Source organism: Hibiscus syriacus, unplaced genomic scaffold (assembly GCF_006381635.1).
Source record: "Hibiscus syriacus cultivar Baekdansim isolate YM2019G1 unplaced genomic scaffold, ASM638163v2 tig00112402_pilon, whole genome shotgun sequence".
NCBI lineage: Eukaryota > Viridiplantae > Streptophyta > Magnoliopsida > Malvales > Malvaceae > Hibiscus > Hibiscus syriacus.
Window position 1 is genome coordinate 1,360,352 of NW_024063323.1, and position 23,851 is coordinate 1,384,202.

Sequence of the window (23,851 nt, forward strand, 5' to 3'; positions counted from 1 at the left end):
TATTATTTTTAAATCAGCTAGTCGTTACTAGCCGTTGGATCCTGGTGGTATTGATACTACTGTGTGAAATAGTATAGATATCCCTTTGGGTATCGGTACTATTTTTGCATTCTAAATTTGAGCAATGCTAGTAGTATAGATACTACCTTGAGAGTATCGATACTTCTCTTACCTTGGATATCAGTACCACATGAAAAGCATTAGTACTGTTCATATAGTATGAATACTGTAAGAACATTATTGATACTTCTTGTACGTGAAAATCAGTTTTGTGCTCAAATTCACTTTTAAAAGACTTTGAATTATTTTTGAAAACTTTGAATAGATTCAATTCAAGTCCAAAAATATTTTACCTTAAATTGTTATATTAAAACATTATAAAAAGTGATTCAACAATTTCCTCTTTTTGATATAACAAAACATTTGAAAAATTATTTTTATCACTCACCCTTAATAAAATATTTAATGAAAAAAATATCAATTGTTGAAAAATGTTCAGCTCCCCATTTTTTATTGAAAAATTACATTTTTCAAGCCCATACTTCTTTTATTATATATTTGTATATAGAACTCTGAAATGAACCCTTAATATTACAAAAAAATGAGTACCCAAAATATAAATTATTTGTATATTTTGTACAAAATAGTAGGCTGGATCTTTTCTCTATCAAGCAACCACAAAATGCAAGCTTTGCATGTAATTCTAAGTCCTTACATTAAAAACCAAAATGGAAAAAAAAAACCCAGGTAAATCAGCCCACAACCATGAGGATCAATCGGAACAAACTTCGATCTTCATAGCAAACCACAAGTAATGTCTCCATCTGCCCTGTTGGAGTTCAGAAAGAGACCAGAGAAATCGAAACCAATCATTCATGCCTCTTGTTCTGCCAAATCTGCAATCCGTATCTTCAGTTATGCTGTTTTGCCCCCATCGATTTTCAATCAGCAGGTTCTTCAGAATATCAACAATCATCGACAGAATCCGAGAAATGGGTAATTTCTTTTTGAGTCCAGCCTTCCTTTTCCATTTTTTATCACTCAAAGAATGATATTGCAAAATTATCTGCAGCCTTGTAAAGGATATCACCATATTTATATTGTTCGCAAAAATCCCCGAACTTCTATCAGAAAGCTGTTTAAGTTCTTCCTAAATCTCTGGTAGTTAACACGGTCTAGCCCTGAAGAAAGATGGTTTGAACTTGTGAGCGAATGCAATGCATTTGCCAGTCTTGATTTGATTGCCGGATTTGTCTGCCTCTCGATTAACTCGTTGCCTAATTTCTGCAGAAGAAGAATAACAACATAAGGAGAATGTCCATATTTGTGACAAAGCAGAAATAGCTCCGGGCGTTTAATAACTATACATGTTGTGTCCATTAACAGAACAAAAACCAAATGCTTGAAGGCCCGATCGTAACTCTTGGAGCTTCAACTCGTAGAATTACAGAACATGCACCGATAAGCATTACTATTATAAAGAAACTAAAGGAACACCTGGTATAGGCCTTGCTCACAAAGGATCAACGGAAGCAGAGCATCTGCTGCAGCGCTAACCAGATCAGGACTGAAATCACAAGAAAATAAAGGTACGATCATAAGCAAAACAAAAAGGGTCAGTCAGGCATCCCATGTTCTGTTCATGTAAAGCTTATCATAGAAATTTGCTTCCAGAGTTCCAGTACCTGTAATCTTCAAAACGGAGCAATTGCAATAAGGATCGTAGAAACCGGCTGAAAATTCCCTCTTGTAAATTTCCTTGTCCTGCAGAAACCAATCCTGTTTTACCTGCACAGATCTCCCGATAGTTGTATGCAGCCAGGGCTTTCAGAGCTCCCAGACACATGTTAACCACTTCTAAGTCCTGCATAATCAAGGGAAAAATCGAAAATAACTAAGCATGAAATATTTGAAGTACAAATTTATCTTCGAACCTGCAAAAGATATATTCATAATGAGGAAGACTCGAGAAAAGCAGACAATTAACACAGAAGTTGAATATTAAGGCCCCAACTTAATCTTCTCCATCTTATACTACCCAACCTTGATAGAGAGGAGAAATATGGGGTGAGGGTTGAAGACTCGTGTTTGGCCAAGGTCAAAAAAGGAAACATTGACATCATAGGTTATAATTTGGATAGTACTTTACCTGATGGTGAAGACCAAAATCCAGAGTTCCCATGATATGAGCAAGTGCCTCACTGTTTAATTGTGGAAGTGTTTCGGGGTATACCTCCAAAATATGTGATAGAAGCGAAAAGTACTGCAGGATAAACACTACTGATAAGCTTCTAAAAAGTAAAACAGGCTACTTCGTCGGAATGGATAAATTTCTTACATCATGACAAAGCTTTGGGTATTTCAGAAGCTCCAAAGATATCAAAGGAGTGACTATGTTAAGACCAAAGAAAACAACCTGCAAGAGTAACATCAAACACTATCCTGAAGATTTAATGACTATAACAATGAAGTACTAACCAGAGATATATTAATACCAGCAGCTTCAACGGAATCCGAAGAAAAATCAACCTACAAAAATGGTAAATGTTAAGCGATAAATTCTTACTCCCACGTTAGAATCAACCACAACACCTACCAGATCTTTTGAACAAAGACTTGAAAGAAGTTGAAGAAGGGCACGCAGATCTTTATATTTCTCTGTCTTTTCCTCACTAAGTAAAGTACTTGAAAGACTTATTGATAACTGAAAAACAAAGAAAAATAACTTTGCGGAGTGAACTGGCACAGTATTGGTAACAAATATATCACAATAGTACACGTAAGAGTGGCAGAAGCAAGAATCACAAGGAAGCCCTTTAAAAGTTAATGCTATTTTGCATAAATTTTATTCAACAAACAGAGATTTCAAACCAGAATAAAAGAGCACAAGTATCCAGGAAAAATGTAATCACGAAAAGTAAACCAACTTATAATGAAACAAGATAATGCCCCCAGGAAAAAAATCATGAGCACAAAAAGCAAAGTAAATTGTTATATGAAACATTGTTTGACAAAGAAGTATAAAAGATTTTTTGCTTGCAATGAACATAGATTACAAAACCAGAATAAAAGAACACAAGTATCCAGTAAAAAATGTAAGCACGAAAGGCAAACCAACCTATACTGAAACAAGAAAATACATCCTAGAAAAAATCATAAGCACACAAAGCAAACTCTTATATGAAACATTGCTTGATAAAGAAGTATCAATAAAAGACCTTTTACTCGCAAAAAATCAGGCAATTATTAGGCAAACTAACAAAAGAAATAAGATCAGAGGATGATCCAACACAAATACGAAAGTAAGATCATCATCACGGTGTTAGAAGGCAAAATAAACCTATCCAAGGTATTGCTTTAGAAGAGAGTATAATTGGCCCAAAATCAAGTAGTTCATTAATAGGTGTTGACTTTCATACATGTATATATACGAATAAAGAAAAGAGAGTATTCTATTTCAGAACTCTATAGAAACAAAATGAACCATAATTAATCCAAAACGGCCAAGGGAAGTAATACTATACCAGTGTCAATTCATCCTTGCCAGAAATTTTTTACCAGATAGAACATTGTTTTTTTTTATTAAGCTAAGGTGATTACAAAGTAGTATCTGTTTTAAATACTCTCAACCATTTTGGCAATGAACGCTCAATCACCATGCTGCAGCTGCTGGTGCTTGAGCCCGTGACCTCTAGGAATAACAACGATTCCTTTAACCACTGAGGTAAGTTGGTTCGTGCCCAGATAGAACATTGAGATGAGAAGTTTCCGTCAGTTTTGAAATGATTTTGGGTGCTCTAGCATACAATCAATCTTAGAAGAAATTATTTCCACAACTAATGGGAGTATGCCGAAAACTGGCATTGGAACTAGATTGAAGCAAGCTATGCAGACACAGCAAAATAAATATAACTTTTTTTTTAATTAGCCAAGAAAATGGTTCTTACAGCTCAAAAGTCCAAACAATGCATACCAACAGAAGTTCTTCCTTTAGCTTGATAATCGAGTTATCTTTTAATGTTCAGAAGTTTTAACTACAACGCAAGAAAATTAAAACTATAGAATAACTGCTGGCTCAGATATATTAATAGGGTACTTCCATTGTTCAAATGTTACTTGAGTAGAAATTCGATGATAGGTGTCGTAACCGATTTTTGCCCGGGCACGAAATTTTTACTTAGCGGGAAAATTAAAATGAATAAATAAATGATTTTAGTAAAAAATATTTTGGGAGTCGCCATTTACCTTTTTGAGTTAGGTAGGTCAAATACCTAAAAACAATCTTTTAAAATAGTTTTTAAGAAAACATAATTTAAAAGAAAAATTGATCTGCGTATAACCAAAAAACTTTTAATAAAAAAGGATTCGTGGTCGGTTACGTTTAGCGAAGGATTAGCACCCCTAAAACGCCCAAAATTGGTACTTATTAATTATAAATATTCTCTATTATTGGAAATATAAAAATTCAAAAATATATTGAATTCATAATCTTGTTATTTCAAAATTATTAGTATAATTTTAAGAAAAATATATTAATTTTTATAATTTTTATAATTTTATAAATAAGATATTTATTTACTTAGAAATATCAGAAAATGACTTATAGGTGCTTTAAGACAACCCATTTCTTAATATTAAAAAATAAATAAATATTAATAAAACATTTCTCTAAAAATAATTAAAATAAATTAATATATAATTTATAAAAATAGGATATTTATTTATTTAAGAATATCAGAAAAGAACTTCTAAGTGCTTTAAGACATCTCATTTCTTAATATTAAAAAATAAATAAATATTAAAATATGATTATTTTTCTTTAAAGTAATTTATAAAAAATTAAATTTATAAATAGGATTTTTATTTAATATATAAAAAAATAAGTAAATAAATATTATTTATTATATATGTTTATATGACTACATAATAATAATAACAATAATAATTAAATATATAAAAATATAAAATTAAAATATAAATAAACAATGACTAAAATAAATAAAATTAATACTATAATATTAAATTATAAAAAGTGATAAAACTTGTAAGACAAATAAAAGTATTTGAAATTAGTGACTAAATTATAATATATTAAAATTAAATACCCTAATTCAATAATTAGCTATTTAAAATTTCAGTGGCTAAACATATTATTTTACCTATTATTAATTTAGTGACTAAAATAAACATATATTAAATTCGAACCTCAAATTAAAATAAATTAAAACATGTATTTCAGGATAAAAATATTAATTAACAAAATTAGTGGTCTAAATCTATTATTTTGCATAAAATATATATATTTATGTCAGTGATTAAATTATAAAATAAATAAAATTAAGATATCGAATTAAAAGGATCTAAATTTGATTTCAGTGACCAAAATGCAAAGATACGAATAAGTAATGGTTACGGAAGGGGTTTTCCCATGTGGGAAATTACACAAGGGTCTCTCCCCAAAACGACGTCGTTTGGGGATGGCATAAATACCCTTTTTAGCCGGCCCTAAGGGCCATTTTCTTTCATTTTCTATAAAGAGAGAGAAGCTCCCGTTTTGTATCACCGTAGGAGAAAACCGGCCGTAATTTCCAGAGCCGATCGCCACCGCCGGCCACCGTGGGTGGTGGTCGGAACTTACAATCCTACCCCCAAAACGTAGATCTAAATGTCCTAAAGCTCGATCTAAGGTTATTTTAACCTAAAACCCCACAATATATTGTAAATCTACGATTTTCACCTTCGACATTCGAGTTCTCTGACGACGAGTAAAGGCTCTGATGGTTGCGTAGTTCTCTTGGTAAGCTTCTCTCCGTTTTCCTTTTCGATTTTGTGATTTTGGTATTGTTTTTGCTCTGGGTTTGGTGTTGCTGTTCTCGGTGTTTTTGCTCGCTGGTTGCTGTCGTGGTGTCTCCCTCTCTGTCTTGCTGTCGTTCTTGCTCTGTTGGTTGTTGTGGTTCTTCCTCTATTCTTTTTCTCTAGTTTTTCTTTCGCAGGGGGTGGTGGCTTTTATAGCCACCACGGTGTTCTGCTCGGACCGGTTAAAGGGTAGAAGTCTCGGTGAGTCACCGAAATATGTGGTGACTCATTCCATAGCTGCGACGTGTGGCGAGCAACTGGCTTTACTGGAGGTTTCTTCGAGTGTAGCGTGGCAAAAGAGTGTCGGCAATGGCGGTGGTGGCTCGGCAGTGGGGTGTTGGATCACCTGGCAGAGGCGTGGCGGCTGTGGATGTTCTGGAAGCGGCGGCGACGGCCGCGTGGCCCTTGGGTTATGATACCCTAGGGTTTTCATCTGGAAGCTTCTGGACCGTTGGATCTTGACAGATCCAACGGCTGAGATTGTCTGGGTGGCTGGGATGAGATAGAAACCCTAATATGGTTTTAGGGTTTAACTAAGCCATATGGGCCGGTTCAAGTTAGGTCTGGAGTCGTTTGTAATTGGGCTCCGGGTTTTGGGCCTTGTAATATTTATTTAATAATAATAATAAATAACAATAATAATAATAATAATAATAATAATGTATAATAATAATAACAATAATAAAATAAATAATAATAAAAGCAAACTGAAAAATTAGTGTCTACAGCTGCCTCTCTTTGCTGATTCTTGTGTTAACAAGAATAGAGCAAAGACGAAAAAGACAATAATTTTGCTTCTTTTGAGTAGGATGAAAATGTTGAAAACATCATGCACTAAAGGGCTTACAGATGACCCGAAGGTTTTTGAAAACATCATGCACTGAAGGGCTTACAGATGACCCGAAGGTTTTGAAAACATCATGCACTGAAGGGCTTACAGATGACCCGAAGGTTTTGAAAACATCATGCACTGAAGGGCTTACAGATGACCCGAAGGTTTTGAAAACATCATGCACTGAAGGGCTTACAGATGACCCGAAGGTTTTGAAAATCATGCACTGAAGGGCTTACAGATGACCCGAAGGTTTTGAAAACATCATGCACTGAAGGGCTTACAGATGACCCGAAGGTTTTGAAAACATCATGCACTGAAGGGCTTACAGATGACCCCAAAGTTTTGAAAACATCATGCACTGAAGGGCTTACAGATGACCCGAAGGTTTTGAAAACATCATGCACTGAAGGGCTTACAGATGACCCGAAGGTTTTGAAAACATCATGCACTAAAGGGCTTACAGATGTGGGAAATAGTTTACTAAGTAAGAAACTATGGAAATCGTTTTCTTACTGTTCAACAATTTCATTTTCAGAAAAAAATTAAATGAGAAATTTTGAAAATCGTTTTCTCATTGAAATAATTTGTTGATTGGGTAACATGCCCCAAAATAATACTTCTTCTGTGGATTTCGTCCATCTATTCTTCAAATGTTTGCGTGATTCCTGCATTTGAGGTTTTGAATTTTACCTTATTTTTGTAAGGTATTTTTCATCATGAATCTTCTTTTTCATACGAAAACCTGTAAAATTTCATGTTTGAATGCAATGAAATGTATCAATGTAATGCATTGTCTATTGCGCAAATGATGTTCTTATGAATACATGCATATTGATGCAATCTTCATTTGACTTCAAAGTAGAGAACTCGGTCTTCCTTCACTTGATCATTTATTGTCAGGGTTACCTTCGGATATCAGTGTAGCAACTTATGCTATATTTCTGAAGAACCATTTGATCAACTGGTATCTTTGTGTCTTCTTTGCTTCATTTAAGTCTCAAAAGAAATGTTTCATTTATGGAACTCTTGCCATAATCAGAATTATGACCTTGATGTCTCATTTTTATCATCGGTTTTCTTCATCTGAACTTGTGTAGAAATCCAATAAAGCTTTCATCTTTGAAAAGAGAATCTATCATCTTTGGAGAGAGAATATATCATCTTTGAAGAGAGAATCTATCATCTTTGGAGAATGTAGATGTAGATATGCCTAACTCAGCAAATTAATTAGGAGAGTAGAGTCTTTTCGGATTTGACTCTTGAAACACTTCACAAGGAGGATTTATCCTAATTCATTTCATGTCTCCACATCTAATCAAATCTCGAACAAGGCAATTTGGACCATATCATGTCGAGATGTTTAACAACATGTCGTTCAACATTAGTTGGCTCCACTAGTTTCTTGTTAAAATTTCTGCTTCCCTTCTGTGGAAAGAAATCTTCATCATATCTCACTTCTGACCTTGGAGTTGAAGAAGTCAAACATTATTTCAGATCAATAAATGAAAACACCATATGATAGCAACATTGATTCAACACCATAATCACTGGTTCGTAAAACATGTGACAATACATTCATCCTTTCTCGTGGCTTCTACCCGGATTTTCGTAAAGCTTTTGATAACACATTCATCTTTTCTTGTAGCTTCTGGTCAGATGTTCGTAAAGCATTTGACAACACATTCATCATTTTCTGTAGTTTCTGTATAGATTTTTGATCAATGAAGCTCTTTACACAGTATTCAAAGCTTTTGTATGATGTCACAAGACCACTTGAGAACAAAACTCAGTGGGAATAGAAATGAGATGTTGGTGTGTTTCATGACCAAAATGTTGGTCAAATTCACAAAATATGCTAGTGTTGAATTGAAAAATAGATACCAACTGATCTTGATATCATCTTGAGCAAGTGTGATACCGATCACGTTTTCTTCCGTAATGAGTGTTGTAGGAAGTAGAAACACATCAGCTATAGGATCCATGTACAGAAGGTCCATGGAATTCTTGCTGCTGTAGATGAAACGCACATGATAAACCACATAGATGAAAACTCAGTTCATCTTGACTGGTAATGATAACCCCAATAACAACGGGAAAGGGCAATATACGTAAGTTGAGCCTCTTTATTCAATGTCATCAAGTAAACAAAAACTGATGTGAAAAACAGCTTCGTAACCTCAACAGTATGGTTGAAACTAACTGCCAAGAATCTCAAAGAAATATTTCCAATCATCATCGACACACAGAATACAAAATTCAAAACCGAGATTTTGAAGAACTGAACCCTAGATCGAATGGTCTGCCTGGGGACCATCTTTATTCATGCAACTATGATGTAGCTTAACAAAGAACATGCTGTCATGTGACACATGGTTAAGAAGATTGGGTATTTGAAACCATACTTGTTGAGTAAATATTTGTTCAACATCAGGATCATAATGTAGCTGCCTGATGAATGAAGCAATTATGTATAGTCAGCTCGACTGTCACTGTTTAACCATTATCATTCTTAATTTCTTTCTGTCTTATTGGAAATATTTGCTCAAAGCAACGATCTTTTCATAAGATGATATGGGCCTTCAACATACCTCAATATTTGCTAATATAGACATTCAAAATGAGTTAATATTCCAATTTCTGATTGAAATAGGCTTTCAGCATGCCCCATCATTTGCTGATGCAAACGTTTAAAATGTGTCAATATTCCTGATTCTGATTAAAATGGGCTTTCAGCATGCCCCAGCATTTGCTTCTTGCTAATATGAGCTTTCAAAGATGCCCAAATATTCATATTGCCGTGAGCCTTAAAAATACCCTACATAGATGCCCCAACATTCTATTTCTGTTTGAAACGGGCCTTCAAGATGTCCCACATGGATCTGTCTAAATTGGGCCTTCAAAATGCCACAACATTCTAAATTGCAAGGCTTACTCTGAATGTTTGTTTGATTTGAATCTCATGATTCCCACGAGGTCCAATTTTGCTAATGCCCCATTGAGGGTACTCGTGGCTCTATCCACGCACAAATCTGTTAATCTTGAATGCTCTTATTCTGGTGTCACTAAACAACAGTTGTCAAGTAATTTGAGGAATTCTCTTCGTGTTGTCACAAACTTAAGAAGTAATCAATCATTCAGACGGAAATGTCTGAGATATGTGTCTCTTCTGAATGAGGTGCCCATTTTTTTAGATCTGGAGGGATATAATCGGACAAAGTAGTATAAGTTGCTTGGTAATTCATTCCAGGTTGACACAGTGAACCTTGTTTTCAGTGAAGGCTATTTCTGAAATATACTTTTCTGTGGGAGAGAAAAAATTTATATGAACAGTAATCTTATTTTGATGCAATAGCAAGATTACATATACAGTGGTAAATGCTCTTGAAAAGTTCGCACCCATGCAACATGTTGATTCTGATAACTACTAATCTGATTATGAAGCGATCTTTTAGGATGATTTCACAGATATTGATAATTCTTCTGATACCGAGGAAATCCTGAATTCTGATTCTGATGAGGAGAGTAAACTGTTATACTTGACGAAAATGGGGTACTCAGAGGCTGAGGCTTCAATAGTCATGGAGAGATGTGGTCCAGATTCATCAATTGCAGAGTTGACAGATTTTATATGTGTTGCTTAAATGGCTAAGGCTGCTGACGCACTTCTTCCGGTAGAAGATAAAAAGCCATTATGCAATGACCCCAATTACAAGAAAGGCGAAAATCGAGCCATGATTTTTGGAAAAGGAAGAAGCAGAGGAAGCTTGAAAAAAAGCTTCTTAATGAAGACGATCATGCAATTCATCTTCCAAATCCAATGATTGGTTTTGGGGTTTCTACAGAACCAGATCAGATAACTCAAAGAACACTTCCAGAAGATGCTATTGGGCCTCCTTATTTCTATTACGAGAACGTGACACTTTCTCCAGTTGGTGTTTGGACCGAAATGTCACAGTACTTATACGATGTAGAGCCAGAATTTGTAGATTCGAAGTATTTTTGTGCTGCTATACGGAAAAGGGGCTATATTCATAATCTTACAATTGAGAACAAATTTCCTCTTATTCAGCTTCCTCCACGCACCATACATGATGCTTTTCCATTAAAAAAAATGGTGGCCTTCCTGGGATCCAAGAACAAATTTGAACTATTTACAAACATGTACAGGAAGTGCCAAATTGACAGAAAGGATCTGTAAGGCTCTTGAAGCTTATGACGATGAGCCACCTTCGAATGTCCAGAAGTATGTTCTTGATGAGTGTCGAAAATGGAATCTGGTATGGGTTGGAAGGAATAAAGTTGTTCCACTTGAACCTAATAAGGTGGAAATGCTTCTAGGTTTCCCTAAAAACCATACATGAGGAGGAGGATCTGCTAGAGACATGTTCCCCGGTGGTATCAATGTCCTGTCTCTTTTCTCTAGGATTGGTGGTGCAGAGGTTGTCCTTTACCGGCTCAGCATACCTTTGAAAGCAAATGTGCAAGAACTGAATGGTGATCAGTTAGAGTAATTGATGAATAGATTTGTCGAATTCGACCTTGTTGTCGATGGCATTCCGTGTAACAACCTTACCGGAAGAAATAAACATCATCAGGATGAACTAGAAGATTTTTATTGGTGCATTTTCTTGCAATGGCTGCTACAACAACTTTCTTTTCTGTAACCCCAAGATACGCACTGTCATATCTCACTCTTCTCGAAACATGGAAAGGTTTAGTTGATAACAAAACTTGGTTATCTCTATTTTTGGAATCTTGTAACCAAGGTTATCCAATATGAAAGATCTATAAGTGTAGAATTTGTTTCGATGTCTTATTCTGTGCCATAAGTTCTCAAATTCAAGTTCAACGATCTTCTGAAGGACATAATGGATATAATCTTGACAAAGAAAATGATCGACATGGAAGAGGTAACAATGATGCATCAAGATCTGAACCAGTATCATGGTATAACCAGAGTGCAAGTGGTGACTTATTCATTCCCATAATACACTTTAATGGGACTTATGACTCTGTGATTGGAGAATCTACTAGAGACATGGATTGATAACTGGGGAAAATAATGTCTGTTGATACTTATCACCCTCAACATGAAATAAATGATAATCTTTCTTGATGAACTGATAATAATGTCACAAGAAAGAGTCACAAGTTCAATTCTCCAGACTTTCTGGCTTCTTGGATCATTTGCTTTTAAGAAAGTGAAATGCTTCATCATTCTGGCATCACTCATTCTTTTTCTCCAATGGAGGTAGAATAGGAATCAACTTGCTTCAAGGACCTTCCTCATTTTGAGACCGTCCTGTTTCAAAATGTTTTTTCTCCTTTCTTTATCGAAGAATGAAAGAATTTTGTAAAATGTTGCATATCACAGGTTCACAATAGAATCAAATTATAAGCATGAATTCAAAGAATATCAAAAGAATCAACAACTCTTTAATGTTTGAGAATTATAGTTCTTTGACAAGTATCAAAATTTGGTTTGGCTTAAGGATGTCTTTCCTATTTTCTATGGTTACATCTATTTAAGATGCCACTCCTCTCTCGCTCTTTGTGAACTTTGTCACATTCCTTACTTTAAGGACTTGGTATTTTAACCGGATGCGTACAAAATGACGCAACTAGGATTGTTATTTACTAGACTATCTAGAATACCTCTATTTCAATTCTCTGGAATCTTTCATTTAGACTTTTCTAACCGAAGTAGTGCGAAAATATCGGTCTAAAAATGAAATTTCTGAGTGCTTGTGTGAAGTTGACTATAACAGGTGTTTCACAACTCACTTAGTCCATTTTTATTTAGTGACTTTTTGCCATAAAGCCGAGACGATTAACCAATTGCTCTAGAGGGACAATTTTATTGTGTATAATAGTATAACAAATTAGTTGAATATTATCCATAAAGCTGGGGCGATTAACCAGTTGCTTTAGGGGGATAACTCAAGCATAACAGATTAACTTAATATTATCCATAAAGTTGGGGCTATTAACCAATTACTTTAAGGGGATAACTCAAGCTTTATTGTATATATAATAATATAACATTGGTATCCAAATCCAATTTCTTAAGCTTGTTAAGAAGAACCTGTTATAGTCTAGGTGTTTTGGTGGAATTTAGAAAATCTCTTTGTTAGAGTTCGATTCTCAAGCAACTGAATTAAACTAGATTTACCTATTTGTAAAAATTATATTCATCATCGAACGTCATTAATAGAAAAGTACTCTAGTCAGTTTTGCAATGTAATACACCAACGATGCCCCGTGTTGTAAGCTCCTTTATATAAATATCAAGCCTTTTTGTAATTCCTTTCAATAGGAGAAGGATATCTCATATTTGTAATAGGATAGTGTTTGGGTATATTTCTTCTAAGGTAAGGTCAATGGTCCTTGTTTTTCTGGTTTTCAATCCTGATATTTTGTCAAAGATTATAACTCTAATTATTAAAAAAAAATTAATCCAATTGATATTCAAAGAACTGCAAGATTGCAAAATTAACTCAATGTTCATAACCTTAAAAGCAACACAAATTTATTTATTGCACAAAAGGAGAAAGGAACAAAAAACGTGCAAACAAGATGCTGAAAATAGAAAGTAATACAGTGGTAGATAACAACTTCCACTTGTTTTGTTTAGCTTGCTTCGAATGTTGGGTATGTATTTGGCCCAGGATTTTCACCTTTATTTTCCCCCCATTTCTTGATCATTTCTTGTGTCAAGACTCCCTTGCCAACGAGCGTCTCTATTTCTTTTAACAGTGGCCAACAACTCCATGTTGAATGCCCAGATACCCCCAAGTGGAAATCACAAACACTACCTTGATCATAACTATGAGCAGAAGGGTTTGGTGTCACTTTCGTTTGTCTTGGTGTGATGTATTGACCTTTAATCAAATGAGGGTACAAGTCTGAAATGGAAGTTTGGAACACCTCCAAAGTATTTCTTGATCGCATGACTTTGTTTGGTCGATCCGAACAATTACTTGCTCTTTTTCTTTTGCAGTTGCGGGGACTATGGATGCTACATTCATTCACATCATCAGCTTTTACTTTCTGATCTGTCTGGTTTTTGAATGTGACTTTTAAGTTTCCTTCGATGATTACATTTTCAATTAATTCTCCATTTGTCACAAGATTCTCGAATTCTTTCGTCGGATTTGCCAACATTAATTCAAAGAAAGGAGCGGGAAGGGAATCTCGAAACATACGTGATATCTCTTCTTCTACCATGAGAGGTTGAACTTGTGCTGTCACTCCTCTCCATCTTAAGGCATACTCCTTAAACCCTTCATTGGCTTTCATCTTTACTCCTTGAAGATTCATATGTGTTGGAGCTAAGTCTTTCACATATCGATATTGTTCCAAAAATGAATTAGCTAAATCAACCCATCTCTTGATCTGTTCTTGGGTCAAATGATTGTACCATACTACTGTTGGGCCAACGAGGCTATTATGGAAAGAGTGAATTAACAGATCATCATAACTTAAATATCCTTCCATTTTTCTGCAAAACATTCTCAGATGGATTAGGGGACAATTGGTGTCATCATATTTCTCAAAATCAGGCATTTTGAATTCATGGGGAATAACCATATCTGGAACCAAGCTGAGCTCTCTTGCTTCTAGTTCTTTGTGGGAGGCATTAACACCTTTCATATTTCTGATTGCTTCATCCATCCTCTTGAATCTCTCCTCATATTGTGAATAATTAATGAGGCTATTCTTTGGGTTCAAGTGGGATGCCTCAGGGTATGTTATCATTCTCGACTTTTCAATCTGATAGCATGGTTGTCCTTTAGCAATTATCTCTCTTTTATCAGATGTCATCCCCTGACTAATTTGATTTGATCCATCTGGTACTGAATCTGATGCTTCTTTCCTTGTATTTTGAGGTAACCCTATCAATTGTTCTGGCCACTGATCTTGTAGTCTTTCATAAGATTGCTCCATTGTTTTCATGATGATAAAATAAAATGAATGAATGATCTTGGTTTTACTGTTACAGAAACCTTTCATGAATTATTTACATGTTTTCATAATTAATGTATATAACAATACTTTAAATAAATAAAACAATGCGAAAATGCATAAATAAAAATGCAAACTGTGGAATGCAAAGATGTAAACATAAAAGTATAAATACAAAATGAAAATGCAAAGATGTGAAATGCAAATGCATGAATGAAAAGGTGTTACTCAAGAGTGATCATCTTAGAACAGATTTCATTGAACACAAAAGTTTTCGTGCATCAAACAAAACTTTTACATGTAGGTGACAGCTTTCAGTCCTAACTTCAACAAAACTTTACATATAGGGGATAATTTTCGCTCCTAACTTCTCTAAAGCCAAGTTAGTTTCCATTCATGCTCAAAAGTTGAGTTATCAATCTGCTTCAATTCCTTGTAAAGTCAGCTAAGTCTATCAGCTTATTGGCCGTATTGCTTGTCTGGACTTCGGCTTCTTCCATGACATTCTCCTTTTCCTTTATCTTCTTGTGTCAATTCTCAGAGTTGCTCATTTTCTCTTGTAAGATAACCTTTGTGTTCAAGAAGTTTTTGGACAAGATCTTCATATATGTTGCAGTTCCTTTTCAGTTTGGTGACCCCTGTTATCCACTCTTCTGGGGTGTTTCCTATGCCAGCATTTTGAAAGGCTTGACTGACCTTCTGGAAATCTTCATGCATGGTTTCCATTTTGGTGCTCAATTTATCATTTTTAATCTTTAAATGACGTATTTGAGCCTCGGACCTTAGCAAATCTTCTTCCTTCTAGACACCCCTACTGATACTTTTACCTTTGAAGACTTTTGGTATTAATCTAGCAGGACCTTCAGTTACCCAACTAGGTCGATCATTTATCATAAATTGTAAGGTTCCATGATCCAAAAGACTTTGGATTCGACGTTTGAAGGCAAGACAATTCTCAATGGTATGTCCTTGAGCGCCGGCATGATATTCACAATAAACGTTGATGTCATACCAATTCGGATACAGAGGTTGGAATGGTTTTATGTAGTACGGAGCCACTTCTCGTGCTTCAAGTAGCTTCTCATATAACTCTTTATATGATATAGGGATAGCATCAAAATGAGAACTGCCTTTTGTCTTGGATTGAACCTGAGTTTTAGACGTTGGGAGCAGACTAAACTTCGACGATTTCAGATTACATGATTTCTTCTCATCTCTGGGAGCTTTTACAGTTGTCACCACTTCCTGGGTATCTTCAGATAATTTGTGAATACGAATGATGACTGTCTGTAATTTCTCAAATTGATTAGGATCAGAAGTTCCTTGTATATCTGAGATTGCAGGGTTATGTTCATTGACCTCTCTCTTTTTTGTGCAGGGGTCTCTTTTCCTTTGGCCAAAACAGATATTCTACCCATCATCTTGGACATCTGCTCTCTTATTTCTCGTATCTCCTTTTGCCCTTCAATGGGCATACGATCTTTGGGTGCATAGCTCTCCTCTATCCTCGGAGTTCCCTCAGGATGTCATTCCATGGTTGCATCATATTTTGTTCGATCATAATTTTTTTTTCTATTTATGAATTCTTTCCAATTTGATGAACAATCTTTCAAGTCAACACCTTTTGGTTATGTCATGATCATGCAATGCAAACAAAAGAAATCAATATAAACAAGTTAGAGCAAAACAAAATGTATGAAAAATAAAAATGAGAAAGGAAAAAATAAATTGGTTAGTACCAATTAATGGAAAGAAAAGATTTTATCTATCATGGTATATAAATCCTAACCTCATGCTTTCTAGTTCCATGCTTTGTTTGGAAAAATAAACCTAACCGCATGATTACTAGTTCGCAGGCATTTATTTAGAAGAAAAAATAAAATCAAAATAAATTAAAAGCTAAATCTTATTTCTCCTTTGTGTACACCTATGAACAGGGTTTCAGTATATTGTCTTAGATCAGAAGAATTTCTAGGGTTTATTATATGCAGGGTTTTCAGTTCTAGGAGTAAAGGTACTCAAACTGTCCTTGTTGGTGCCCCCTTGAGCTACCAAACTCTCAATCCTAGTCCATTACAGACTTAAGCGGATCGAGTTCAATTCGAGATGACACATTTCCTTATGCCTGACACGGAGAATAAATTCTCACGAAGACATAGGATATATGAAACCCGAAAGTTACTTGCTAGGTTTGACACGGAGAATAAATTCTCACGAAGACGTCGCTTTCACTCCCATTTAAAATGGACAAGCTTGATTATAAAACTTATGTTATGCAATGTTCGTGTTGTGTGTGAGGAGAAATATTCAAACCTTTGACAAACTAATAAACAATGAAATTTAATACCTGAAAATAAAATAAAAACAGTAATAAAGAAGAATATATAAAATATTATGAAAATAATAAGTATATATATAAAAAATTTGAAAAGAAAGAATTATAAATTAAATATATGAATTTTTAATTTCTAATTAATAGAGAATTTATAATTGATTTTAAAACTTGACAAGGTCCCCAACAGAGTCCCCAAGCTGTCATAACCGGTTTTTGCCAGGACACGAAATTTTTACTTAGCGGGAAAATTAAAATGAATAAATAAATGATTTTAGTAAAAAATATTTTGAGAGTCGTCATTGATCTTTTTGGGTTAAGTAGGTCAAATACCTAAAAACAATCTTTTAAAATAGTTTTTAAGAAAACATAATTTAAAAGAAAAATTGATCTGCGTATAACCAAAAAACTTTTAATAAAAAAGGATTCGTGGTCGGTTACGTTTAGCGAAGGATTAGCACCCCTAAAACGCCCAAAATTGGTACTTATTAATTATAAATTGTCTCTATTATTGGAAATATAAAAATTCAAAAATATATTGAATTCATAATCCTGTTATTTCAAAATTATTAGTATAATTTTAAGAAAAATATATTAATTTTTATAATTTTTATAATTTTATAAATAAGATATTAATTTACTTAGAAATATGAGAAAATGACTTCTAGATGCTTTAAGACAACCCATTTCTTAATATTAAAAAATAAATAAATATTAATAAAACATTTCTCTAAAAATAATTAAAATAAATTAATATATAATTTATAAAAATAGGATATTTATTTATTTAAGAATATCATAAAAAAACTTCTAGGTGCTTTAAGACAGCCTATTTCTTAATATTAAAAAATAAATAAATATTAAAATATGATTATTTTTCATAAAAGTAATTTATATAAAATTAAATTTATAAATAGGATTTTTATTTAATATATAAAAAAATAAGTAAATAAATATTATTTATTATATATGTTTATATGACTACATAATAATAATAACAATAATAATTAAATATATAGACATATAAAATTAAAATATAAATAAACAATGACTAAAATAAATAAAATTAAAACTATAGTATTATAATATAAAAAATAAATAATAAAACTTGTAAAATAAATGAAAGTATTTGAAATTAGTGACTAAATTATAATATATTAAAATTAAATACCCTAATTCATAATTAGCTATTTAAAATTTCAGTGGCTAAGCATGTTATTTTACCTATTATTAATTTAGCGACTAAAATAAACATATATTAAATTCGAAGCTCAAATTAAAATAAATTAAAACATGTATTTCGGGATAAAAATATTAATTAACAAAATTAATGGTCTAAATCTGTTATTTTACATAAAATATATATATTTATGTCAGTGATTAAATTATAAAGTAAATAAAATTAAGATACCGAATTAACAGGATCTAAATTTGATTTCAGCTACCAAAATGCAAAGATACAAAACGACGTCGTTTGGGGAGGGTATAAATACCCTTTTTAGCCGGCCCTAAGGGCCATTTTCTTTCATTTTCTATTTTTGCTTCTCTCTTTAGAGAGAGAAGCTCTCGTTTTCTGTCACCGGAGGAGAAAAATGGCCGTCGTTTCCAGAGCCGATAGCCACCGCCGACCACCGTGGGTGGTGGTCGGAACTTACAATCCTACCCCCAAAACGTAGATCTAAACGTCCTAAAGCTCGATCTAAGGTTATTTTAACCTAAAACCCCACAATACGTTGTAAATCTACGATTTTCACCTTCGACGTTCGGGTTCTCCGACGACGAGTAAAGGCTATGATGGTTGCGTAGTTCTCTTGGTAAGCTTCTCTCCGTTTTCCTTTCGATTTTGTGATTTTGGTATTGTTTTTGCTCTGGGTTTGGTGTTGCTGTTCTCGATGTTTTTGCTCGCTGGTTGCTGTCGTGGTGTCTCCCTCTCTGTCTTGCTGTCGTTCTTGCTATGTTGGTTGTTGTGGTTCTTCCTCCGTTCTTTTTCTTTGGTTTTTCTTTCGCAGGGGGTGGTGGCTTTTATAGCCACCATGGTGTTCTGCTCAGACCGGTTAAAGGGTAGAAGTCTCGGTGAGTCACCGAAATATGTGGTGACTCATCCCATAACTGCGACGTGTGGCGAGCAGCTGGCTCTACTGGAGGCTTCTTCGAGTGTAGCGTGGCAAAGGAGTGTCGGCAATGGCAGTGGAGGCGTCGGCAGTGGGGTGTTTGACCACCTGGCAGAGGCGTGGCGGCTGTGGATGTTCTGGAAGCGGTCGTCGCTGCCGCGTGGCCCTTGGGTTATGATACCCTAGGGTTTTCATCCGGAAGCTTCTGGACCGTTGGATCTTTCCAGATCCAACGGCTGAGATTGTCCGTCGGCTGGGATGAGATGAAAACCCTAATCTGGTTTTAGGGTTTAGCTGGGCCATCTAGGCCGATTCAAGTTGGGTCTGGAGCTGTTTGTAATTGGGCTCCGGGTTTTGGGCCTTGTAATATTTATTTAATAATAATAATAATAAAATAAATAATAATAATAATAAAAGCAAACTGAAAAATTAGTGTCTACAATGGGGATGATAAGGAGATGGAGAACTCTAAACAGAACGTTTAAGGAACTTTTAAAGGAATTCGAACAAAAATTACCTTCCCAATGTTGTGTGATGAATAAAGCTGGATCAAAAGCATGCAGGAATCAATTACAGCAGCAGTTTCCCGAGACTCCAGGTAGGATATTTGTCCGTCCACCCAGTCAACAATGAATTTGAGCAGCAGGAATACAACTGCAGACTATGCAATAATTAGAAATTAGTACAGATACTTTGTTTCTAGTGAAGATATGTTGTTTTACAGGTTAAACGGGAATAAGAAAAAGCAGAATCAATTCACTGCAAATGAAGTCATCAGATGGCAAAATGCTGAGATCTGAATAGTGTATAACAACATTCTAAATCTATGTTACAATGATTCCTCATTTTTCTTGAAGTACTCATCTATGAAACCCATGTTAAATACATATGTAGACAGATATTTTGATATGAGCCTCCAAATAAATTTCAAACTGAAAAACAAATCAACATACCCATGTTGGACACATACCTATACCAAAAACTAATATCCTAGTCCGAGTAACATAGTTCTAAAGTAATTGTAATCAAATGATATAAACTTGGCCCAAACAAGGTTTCACAGACACATATATACATACTGCATCCATTTAGCTACGGTAATCTGGAGTTGCAGTCGATGGTTTCTGTAACTAGCCAACTAATTATAAGACAACTGCCTCAGTGAGACAATAAAACTGCAGTGTCGGGATAAAACAAGATTCAAAAGATGATCTACCAAAAGCATATGAAAGGATGAAATTTTGTAATACCTCATCCTTGTAAACTTCAAGAAGATGTAGGACAGGGTTCATTACAGAGATACCAATCTCATACATTGCTCTTTGTCTTCTAGGTCCTGCAGCGCTGGCAGCTCCACGAAGCCTCTCCAATAAGCAACTAACCTGCATAGTATCCATGACTTATATGATAAGATTTTGCAATTATTCCAACTATTCCAATAAGCAACTATTCCAAGTGATTAAATAATTAATAAGATTTTGCAATTAATTTTTAATATCCTTACCGACATGATGATATCCGGTTGGTGTGCAACACTTTTAAGATCACTTCTACTAGATAGCTCCACCAGATACGTTGTCATATGAACCATGAGACCCCTTACATATCTTTGAAAATAATGAGAGGAAATTAGCCCATCAGAAGCTGAAGTTCAAAAGGAAAAAGGGTAAACCAAACCAGCACCCTTACCCCCCCCCCCCCCAAAAAAAAAAACAAAGACTTACTGATTTGCTGCCTCTGAATTCCTAAGTCCAGAAGCTGAGAGAACAAGGGTCTGAGCCAGTGAACGCTGGAACAGGAAAAATAATCATTATAATATGGAAATAGGACCAATGACATGTATAATACAATGAGCTTATAGCATATTCTTACCTGATTGGCAGAACTCAACAAGAACAAGCTTTTCTCATTTGAAAAAGCATTCGATAGATTACGCCATGACTCCTGCAAAACATAGATTAAAACAAACTAGCTCAAGTTAACAATGATTTTATATAATGAATGCAGGTAATGGGACCAGAGAGTTTCATAAGAGTAGCTATAACACTAGATGCATCAATTAAGCAGGAATATGAAGATATACAAATAAGTTTGACTTAATATTCAACATAAACCAGTTGTACTTAATATTCAACAAAACCCTGTTGTGTAGAAGAAAACAGAGAAAGATGTCAGAAGCAGGCAACTACAAATTTATAATAGGAGTTGAAATAAATGTAAAAGTGAACTCTAATGATGGCACAGGACTGATATAGACCATAGTTAATGCATCTAAAAGGTATAAATGAAATAACTAGGGCCCCACCAGTGAGACAAGCTGATAAATGGTTTTCCGGCGAACTAGGGTATGGAGCAGATGGTGGCAAGTAAGACCGTGTGAAGAGGGAGGGAATATAAAACAAGCATGAATCATTTAGTTCGTTGAAAACAATTTATAAAAATAACCAGGAAGAGAATGGAGGGAGCACCAGATAGACATTACAAAAGAGACGAAAGCTTTCCAAGTTTAAATATTTATACCTGCAAATCATTCTCCCCTGGGTATGACATCAATGTCATCACAGAGATGCGGACAATAATGTCAAGAACAACTTGTCCCTGACTATGTTCTCCGAAAAAACTTAATAAAGCTTTTTTAGAGTTCATTGATTGATGCTGCTGATAAACATTATTACTAAGGCAGTTAGTTTCTTCAAGAGGCATTAGGTATGTATGAGTCCATCTTGCAAGAAACCATATAACAGCCTATATACAAAATTAATAAAACCAAGTAAGAGAAACAATGGTCAAGGGAACTAGAAAAGAAGGGTTAGGGTGCTAGAGATAAAACATTACCTCCATAAGCCGAGGACTGAAAACAGTTTCTCTTACTTCTGGATCCATGCTCTGCTCAGCAAACCTTATAATTGAACTGCATCAAATGAAAAGACCATTGAAAAGAAATATTTCAAACTGGCAATAAATGAGTACAATTTAAGATAAAATCAACACACTTCTATGAGAAAGTAATTAAAAGAAAGCCATGTTGTACCCTGAGAGAACACCCACAGGATGCTTTTCTGCTTCTACAATGTCAACAAAATGAATTTGTATGGCAGTTGGTACCTAAGTCGAATAACAAAACTAGAATCAGATTCCATGTAAGACAAATGCTTGTTTAAAATAAATAAGCTTAGAAATATAAACATAAAACATCACATAAATACTGCCAGAAACACCTTAAACTTCATGGGGGAAGATGGCCAGGCACCTTTCTCCAAGAAGAATATAAAACACGCAATCTAAAACCAAGGGACCCAGCCAGCACTCAATTAGCTATACTAACTTTAATATCACACATCATAACAAGAAAAGTCAGTCATCGCTGCTTACTGTAACATATGACGAAGACTAACATGTTCAACTAATACTACTTCCTCCATAACTGCTGAGAAATTCAACAAGGAAATCAATTTGAAAAAAGTTATTATACCATATCAATAATAATAATGATAAGGAATAATTAAAAAATAAGTACCCAAACTATATCTCTTGTTAACTATAGGTGGCTAAAGTGTTTTTTCAAAGTAGGTGCCTAACATTTTAAAAATTACCATTTTAAGGACAGTTCCATCACAGATGTTAATAAAATTTGTCAACCACACAAAACGTGAGGTACATGACATGTGTCCCATCCATAATTTTTTTATTTTTTTAAAAAATTGAAACTATTATTAAAAAATTCTCAAAAATCCCAAAAAAAGCCCTAAAATTCCTATTCTCAAAGCTCATGACCGCTGACGAACGCCCACCCACCCATTGTTGGACCATCGTTGGTCATCCCTTTGTTGTCACCCCAATCCCTAAACCGTAAATTCCATATACCCAAATCACTAATCCCAAATCCTATTACTGCCGCCAGTCACCACCGACGTCGCCAAACACCCACCCATCCGTTGCCATACCCCACTATCTATCTTCCCCCTTTTTCATTGCCTAAATCCCTAAACTTAAATCCATAAATCTCCATAAACCTTAAATCCTATGTTCCCAATACCCAAATCCCTAATTCCAAAGTCATACGACAGCCGACCAGCACCACCCAATACCAACCAATCTTTAGACTCCCACTGCCCACCATCTCCCTTGTCCCCACCCAAATTCCCTAAATCCCTAAACTTAAGGGAATTAGGGTTTTAAAGATTTAGGAATCATGGCTTTATGAATTTTTGGGTGTTTCATGAAAAATAGAAAATTTTAGGGTTTTTTTTTTTAAATTTAAGAATTTTATTTTAAAAAAAATTAAAGGAAATTAAAAATAGGCCACATGTAAAACACTGATTAGTTGACTATTTTTAACCGCCGTGATAGAGTTGACAATAAAATGATAACTTTGAAAATGTTAGGCAACTACTTTGACCAAAAAAAATTTCGCACCTAAAATTAACAAGAGGTATAATTTAGACACTTATTTTTCAATTAAGTCTAATAATAATAATAACAACAGTGAATACAGAATTTCAAGCCAAAAAGCTAAAAAGTGAAATGGGTAAAGACATTATGCGCACACATACACAAATTATAGATACTCTTTCATAACAAAGCTTTGGAATATATAGAAAAGAAATAAAAATTACCAAAGGTGTTTCTCCCTCCCCTTCATCAGCAAGTACATGTCCAGTTATTAATAATAGTGAGTAAAGTTCTTCCAAAGTTTCAGTAGGATCAATAATGCCTCTTCCCTACACTCAAACAAGTAACTTAAAAATTAAG

The 23,851-nt window shown here is 34.5% G+C and overlaps 1 protein-coding gene across 1 annotated transcript in view; it reads right to left on the bottom strand.

Moving 5' to 3' along the window:
* Nucleotides 1-1,014: 1,014 nt before the first annotated feature.
* Nucleotides 1,015-23,851, bottom strand: part of LOC120179101 (exportin-4-like) — a 28,484-nt gene continuing 5,647 nt past the window's right edge. The window contains exons 16-32 of the mRNA XM_039184811.1: nucleotides 23,716-23,820; nucleotides 22,131-22,204; nucleotides 21,935-22,010; nucleotides 21,620-21,844; nucleotides 21,405-21,473; nucleotides 20,972-21,043; nucleotides 20,824-20,888; nucleotides 20,604-20,706; nucleotides 20,350-20,481; nucleotides 19,617-19,760; nucleotides 2,597-2,704; nucleotides 2,479-2,529; nucleotides 2,339-2,416; nucleotides 2,150-2,263; nucleotides 1,686-1,864; nucleotides 1,498-1,567; nucleotides 1,015-1,284 (exon numbers count right to left, since the gene is read on the bottom strand). Coding sequence (XP_039040742.1) covers nucleotides 1,096-1,284; nucleotides 1,498-1,567; nucleotides 1,686-1,864; nucleotides 2,150-2,263; nucleotides 2,339-2,416; nucleotides 2,479-2,529; nucleotides 2,597-2,704; nucleotides 19,617-19,760; nucleotides 20,350-20,481; nucleotides 20,604-20,706; nucleotides 20,824-20,888; nucleotides 20,972-21,043; nucleotides 21,405-21,473; nucleotides 21,620-21,844; nucleotides 21,935-22,010; nucleotides 22,131-22,204; nucleotides 23,716-23,820 — 1,854 coding nt within the window. The 3' untranslated portion in view covers nucleotides 1,015-1,095. The remainder of the gene's footprint in view (nucleotides 1,285-1,497; nucleotides 1,568-1,685; nucleotides 1,865-2,149; nucleotides 2,264-2,338; nucleotides 2,417-2,478; nucleotides 2,530-2,596; nucleotides 2,705-19,616; nucleotides 19,761-20,349; nucleotides 20,482-20,603; nucleotides 20,707-20,823; nucleotides 20,889-20,971; nucleotides 21,044-21,404; nucleotides 21,474-21,619; nucleotides 21,845-21,934; nucleotides 22,011-22,130; nucleotides 22,205-23,715; nucleotides 23,821-23,851) is intronic.